This window comes from Oncorhynchus kisutch, linkage group LG29, assembly GCF_002021735.2.
Source record: "Oncorhynchus kisutch isolate 150728-3 linkage group LG29, Okis_V2, whole genome shotgun sequence".
Taxonomy (NCBI): domain Eukaryota; kingdom Metazoa; phylum Chordata; class Actinopteri; order Salmoniformes; family Salmonidae; genus Oncorhynchus; species Oncorhynchus kisutch.
In genome coordinates, this window is record NC_034202.2 from 32,077,395 (window position 1) to 32,083,933 (window position 6,539).

The 6,539-nt window shown below is 44.0% G+C and overlaps 1 protein-coding gene across 1 annotated transcript; it reads left to right on the top strand.

The window, feature by feature from the left end:
* The first annotated feature begins 210 nt into the window (after positions 1 to 210).
* Positions 211 to 4,721, top strand: LOC109874320 (leucine-rich repeat neuronal protein 4). Its single transcript, XM_020466181.2, has 2 exons — positions 211 to 654; positions 1,397 to 4,721. Exons 1-2 carry the CDS (start codon positions 639 to 641, stop codon positions 2,143 to 2,145), a joined length of 765 nt encoding a protein of 254 aa, XP_020321770.1. The 5' UTR covers positions 211 to 638; the 3' UTR covers positions 2,146 to 4,721.
* Positions 4,722 to 6,539: the final 1,818 nt, after the last annotated feature.

Genomic DNA, 6,539 nt, shown 5'->3' on the forward strand with positions numbered 1-6,539 from the left:
CAGTCTTAACCAGACAGTGTTTGGGACAGTCATACAGCCAGTAAAGAGGGGGAAGGAGAGGTGAGCCATTGAGCGGAAGGGTTGGGAGGTACTGGTGTGTGTCTGACGGTGACAGATGTGTGTGAACCAGCCTGGGTAGCAGACAGAATCAACCCCATCCATTCACTGTGCTCCAGCCCTAACAGGCAGAAAGTCTCATTCATGAACAGGGTTTCTCTGGAAAAAAACACACATCAATGGAATGCAATAGGAGTTCATGTGATTTGCAGCTGACTGCACTGGGGGTTACCTCACATACAGGGGAAGCAAGCGAGAGGCACACACACGCACATTGCCAAACCACCATGGAACAGAGAGAGAGAGAGAGAGAGCGGCTGAGCAGGAAGAGAGGGATAGCAATAGACCGGGTAGAGAAGGGGTAAGGGGAGAGGCACACACACGCACATTGCCAAACCACCATGGAACAGAGAGAGAGAGAGAGCGGCTGAGCAGGAAGAGAGGGATAGCAATAGACCGGGTAGAGAAGGGGTAAGGGGAGGGAGAAAAGAAGGAGGGGATTGTTGGGGAGTTAGGAAAAATGTATAAAAAGAGGGAGAGAGAGTAAAAGAACAGAAAGTAAGAGATTTCAAAAGCGATTAATGACTCGACTATCAGGTGAACAAATATTTTTTTAAACATTTTCATCAATCTAAAATGTTCTATTCCTTATTCTATATGAATTACTGAAGAGAACATTTGTTTACAACTTTTTGAAGGCTATTGACACACATGTAACTCGTTAACTACTGGCATACAGTTTTGTTGATTCGGGTCGTCTCTCTCTCTCAATGTTAGTGTAGTTCTACTAAACCTTACCTCCGTTTTTTTTGTGTGTTCTGTTAGTATTAGTATGTTTCTTCATCCATACTTGTTTATCTAGGGTATCTTTCAGGTAGATGTACTGTTTTTGTATAGAATCATGTGGAGATTGCATTGGCAGCTCTGCTGTAGAGGTGGAGGTGCTGTGTGTGTGTAAAGCCTGGCTCTGACCTATTGTGCAATAAAGTCTGCTAGTTAGATTATTATATAAACTAATAATCTTTGGGTTTCAGATTCCTATGTTGTTGTTCTTTTAAATCCCACATGAGGGTGGTGCCTGTAACCACTTCCACTGGTGTGATAGATAAAAAGGTTTGAATGAAATAAACTTGACGATTAAGCTGTACAATATCCCATGAAGGTGAAATCAAGCCTTCTTCACAAATTAAAAAATAACAACATATTTGGAATCTTTTGTAAAAGTCTAACAGACTTAGTTCTTGGTATGTCTCCAAACGAATACATTTAGGGTGGGTTGTTTCATAAGCAGATCGTGTCAAACCCTCTGTAATGGAATGCTATTTTCTATCATCTTCAGATGCAATGTCCACCCACAGGAATCCTCCACCTCCCCTCATAATCCTCACACTGGCCCTTCTCAATGGATACTCCTCCTTCGCTGCACCCTCTGACGTCTCAGGGACCAACCACACAGCCACCTTTCCTCTAAGGCCACATGGACGCATGTATGAAATGTTGGCGCTCTCCTCAAATGATGACTATGACCTGAATTGGGACACCACTCCACCCCCGCCTACTCCCTCACGTGGCACCAATCCTCAGTCCTGTGACTACAACCCCTGCCGGGAGCTACAGACCCCCTGTGCCCAGCTGGCAGCCTCCAGCGGCTGCCTGTGTCCAGGGGTGAGTGGGCCCCACGTGGCCCCAGAGCCTCCAGACCTTAAGAGACTGTCTATGGAAGGGCCAGGGGTGGTTGTTCAGTGGTGTGCACCATTGTCTGTTGTGACCCATTATGAGGTGGTGGTGGGTACCCTGGAGCCCCTGGTGTTTGGGGAGGACAAGAGGAGTGGTGTTGTGGGAAAGGTGGGGCAGGGGGTGGAGGTGTGTGTGGTGGCGGTGAATGACGCAGGAGTCAGCGAGCGTCAGAGGCGGTCCTGTACGATGTACCAGCCCCCTGGAGACAGTAGTCTGGCCCTAAAAGCTGGGCTGATCGGAGGGGCCCTGGGGCTCCTGCTGCTCCTCTCACTGGCTGTCCTGCTTTGGAGGTACAGGGCTCGGAGAAAAGCAGATGCCAGGATCACCCAGGCCACGGAGGAAACACTATGAAAGGACTGAAGGAAGGCTATGGAAGAGGCTAACTCAAGAGTAGCTGTCCAGAACTGAGGCATATTTTACCATAAGAGACTGTTATCTGTCTGTCTGTCTGTCTATCTGTCTGTGCGTGCGTGTGTACACGTACTGAACAGGATGCTGAATAGGCCTGTGCTCACCGAAAGGCAGGAGGCACTCAGTCAGTCAGGTGATATGAAACAGCTTCCTGTCTTCTATACACATCTCAATTCAAACAATGACTCATCTCCTTTTGCTGACTTCAACTGCATTCACAGCCCAGATAAAATGCTGAAGCAAATACATTCAAAATTAAACAAGATGCAGGTAACATAACATAATTCAAAAATATTAAAACAATGATTTAACATTTGTTATTCCTTATATAAACAAAACAGTTAGTCTTTTCTTGCTCATCATTGAAATAATATACATAGTCTAGAGGAGAAACACTTTAAACAGTTTCAGAAAAGGAAGTGAATTCTCATCTTATGTTCTGTAAAGGCAACCATACAGCAGTATTCAGTTACAAACAGCTGTTTAACTAGCGGTCTATGAAATCCCTCTTGAATGGGTTTGTGAGACAATGTCATAGAAAATGTTGGTCGCCCAATCCTATAGTATTGGCATCAGAATAAAAGTAGCACCAGGGTTCTATTTCCCCACAGATGAGATTCATGTGAAAGCTTGTGCTGGATGGGAAATGGGGAGGGGTATGTAACCTCTTCCCCAGGCTATAATGAAATGCATTTGGCCGGCCGAGTCTAAGGGGGATGTGACACAGGATGTGATACTCCTGTAGGAATAGTCCAAGTGGGATCCAACTCTGACATCACTCCAAAGAAGTAGATATGTAAAAGTTAGGGTAATTGTTATTTACCTTTATTTAACTAGGCAAGTCAGTTAAGAACAAATTCTTATTTTCAATTTCAGCCTAGGAACAGTGGGTTAACTGCCTGTTCAGGGGCAGAATGACAGATTTGTACCTTGTCAGCTCGGGGATTTGAACATGAAACCTTTCGGTTACTAGTCCAACGCTCTAGCCACTAGGCTACCCTGCCACCCCGTTAAAGTTAGGGTTACGGTTAGTGTTTAGGGTAGGGATGTCCCAAGGTTCCCGCTAAGCATCTACTGTACAATATACACTGAGTGTACAAAATATTAGGAACACTTGCACTTTCCATGACATAGACTGACTGACCAGGTGAAGCTATGATCCCCTGGTAGTAGGTGCCAGGCTCACCGGTTTGAGTGTGTCAACAACTGCAACACTGCTGGGTTTTTCACTCTCAACCGTTTCCCATGAATGGTCCACCACCAAAAGGATATTCAGACAACTTGACAACTTTGGGAAGCATTGGAGTCAACATAGGTCAGCATCAACATGGTCAGCATCCCTGTGGATTGCTTTCGACACCTTGTAGAGGACGTGCCCCGACGAATTGTTCTGAGGGCAAAAGGGGGTGCAACTCAATATTAGGAAGGTGTTCCTAATGTTTTTTACACTCAGTGTATATCAGGGCCATATAGGCTAGCCTGAGTACCAGTCTGTTTAGCTAACATTCCACTCCTTTTACTCAGTGTCATTTCGCACATGAAGGCCTTGGGGCCAAGGGCTGAGGGTTAATATGTTTACCAGATCTACCACTAAGGGGCAGCAGACTCCATAGATCCACATTTCTGATACTGGTAGGCAAAGACTACCTCAAATATTGGTACAAAAGTATAGCCTACAAACAGACTTGGCACTGAACATACTATATGACAATTATGGAAATAAATATAAATACTACACTCTTTGTGTTGGTTTGGTCATTAGGCCTATTTGAATTAATTTGTCATTTGCAGCCTCATATAAATACAGTTAGTAAGTGCCTATTGCCTACTAGGTTTATTTAAAGCCTACAAGGCTGGGGTTGTTGGTCATACCAAAGAGTATTGACTATTCATACCATAGCCATTATTGTCAGATGGGTAGCCAGCATTTGTTGATCCCCCTCGTTTGATCTCCGGCCATTGATTTGGCGGCAGAGGGCTTGTTCGAAAAGGCAGTCGACTATGCAGGCGACTACCGAATGACTGATCTACAAAGAACCTTGCATCATAAATAACTAGACTCATTATTATTTGTAGATCAGTCACAATTTACCCATGATACATTATAGTTTTGATCCTCTTGAACAAGGCCAGTGTCACTCCATCGAAAGGAAGCCAGAGCCTTCATGCACAAACCCATGCAGTGTGATAAATGTAAATGATTTGGTTATCTGTCTAAACGGGAGCAGTATTATATGCCAGCTGAGCCTAAATGCTGCAATTGTGGTGGTGAAAATGCACCTGAAGATGTGGTGGTGAACATGCACCTGAATTTCTGAATCAAATCAAATCAAATGTAAGTAAAGGCCTTTCATAAAGAGGTTGTCATGATTTCCTGTGCCACATGTTTAACACGTATTGCTTGTTACAGAATACTACTGTTGTACATTTAATATCCACAAGCAGATTTCGTTGCATTTGCACAAATTCTGTCATGTTACTGTGGTCTTTTTAAAAGTCAATAAATATGTGTGTAAAGTGTACATGTTTGATTCACTGTAGATTTGTTTAAGACCTCCTAGAAACACCTCATTTCATCCCACAGCATTAATTAATAAGCTGTGTAGAAGCTGTTTAGCCATAAGTAAAGGCCTTTCATAAAGCGGCTGTCATGATAAACCTGAATCTGAAATTACCTTTAGGATCTTTTCTTTGGGGTTCTAATCTCCCCAGGTGTACATGCACTGAAAGTCCTTAGGCTGGAGCCATCTGGAAGCTCTGTGCCTGTACATATAAAGAGAACTAAATAGGAAACTCAACAGTGTGTTAGACTGGAGCCATCTGGAAGCTCTGTGCCTGTACATATAAAGAGAACTAAATAGGAAACTAGGCTGAGAAACATTATTTAGATGGCTGTTTAATTGTTGTTTAAAGCCTGAAATGGACACAATGCCAAGGGACCTTGTTTCTAACACACACACACACACACACACATTACTTGTTTCTAACACACACACACATTCCTTGTTTTGTTTCTAACACACACACACTCCTTGTTTCTAACACACACACACACATTCCTGCTTCATAGATAGCAACCATAAGGCCAATAAAACTGGGGGTGGGGGCCATACACTTTCAAAAGTTCAAACACTGAACCCCCCCAGTTCAACCAGGTCCCTAGACATCAATCAGCATGACTACTTCAAAGGATGCAATATAGATATAAAATAACACACCCTCTAACACGTGACCACAGGAACAGGATGTCCTGGACAGAGGCCCATATTTGGACATGTACACGTCATCATGGACACAGGGTCATAAATCAAAACTTTGTCCCGTGCCGTCTACTTTATTCTCTCTACCAAGGAATGTGTAGTATTAGGGAAAGTAGTGGAATGTGTTAATTGTAAGTTGAGGTTTCCAGGGTTAGAGTAGTGCAGAAGTTGTCATATGCTGAGGCAGTGAAGAAAATAGAGGTAGGTGGGTTAAGGGGGAGGAGTGGTGAGAGTAGTAGAGATATACCAGTACAGAGGGAGGAGTGGTGAGAGTAGTAGAGATATATACCAGTACAGAGGGAGGAGTGGTGAGAGTAGTAGAGATATATACCAGTACAGAGGGAGGAGTGGTGAGAGTAGTAGAGATATATACCAGTACAGGGGGAGGAGTGGTGAGAGTAGTAGAGATATATACCAGTACAGAGGAAGGAGTGGTGAGAGTAGTAGAGATATATACCAGTACAGAGGGAGGAGTGGTGAGAGTAGTAAAGATATATACCAGGACAGAGGGAGGAGTGGTGAGAGTAGTAGAGATATATACCAGTACAGAGGGAGGAGTGGTGAGAGTAGTAGAGATATATACCAGTACAGATGGAGGAGTGGTGAGAGTAGTAGAGATATATACCAGTACAGAGGGAGGAGTGGTGAGAGTAGTAGAGATATACCAGTACAGAGGAAGGAGTGGTGAGAGTAGTAGAGATATATACCAGTACAGAGGGAGGAGTGGTGAGAGTAGTAGAGATATATACCAGTACAGAGGAAGGAGTGGTGAGAGTAGTAGAGATATATACCAGTACAGAGGGAGGAGTGGTGAGAGTAGTAGAGATATATACCAGTACAGAGTGGTGAGAGTAGTAGAGGTATATACCAGTACAGAGGGAGGAGTGGTGAGAGTAGTAGAGATATATACCAGTACAGAGGGAGGAGTGGTGAGAGTAGTAGAGATATATACCAGTACAGAGGGAGGAGTGGTGAGAGTAGTAGAGATATATACCAGGACAGAGGGAGGAGTGGTGAGAGTAGTAGAGATATATACCAGTACAGAGGGAGGAGTGGGGAGAGTAGTAGAGATAT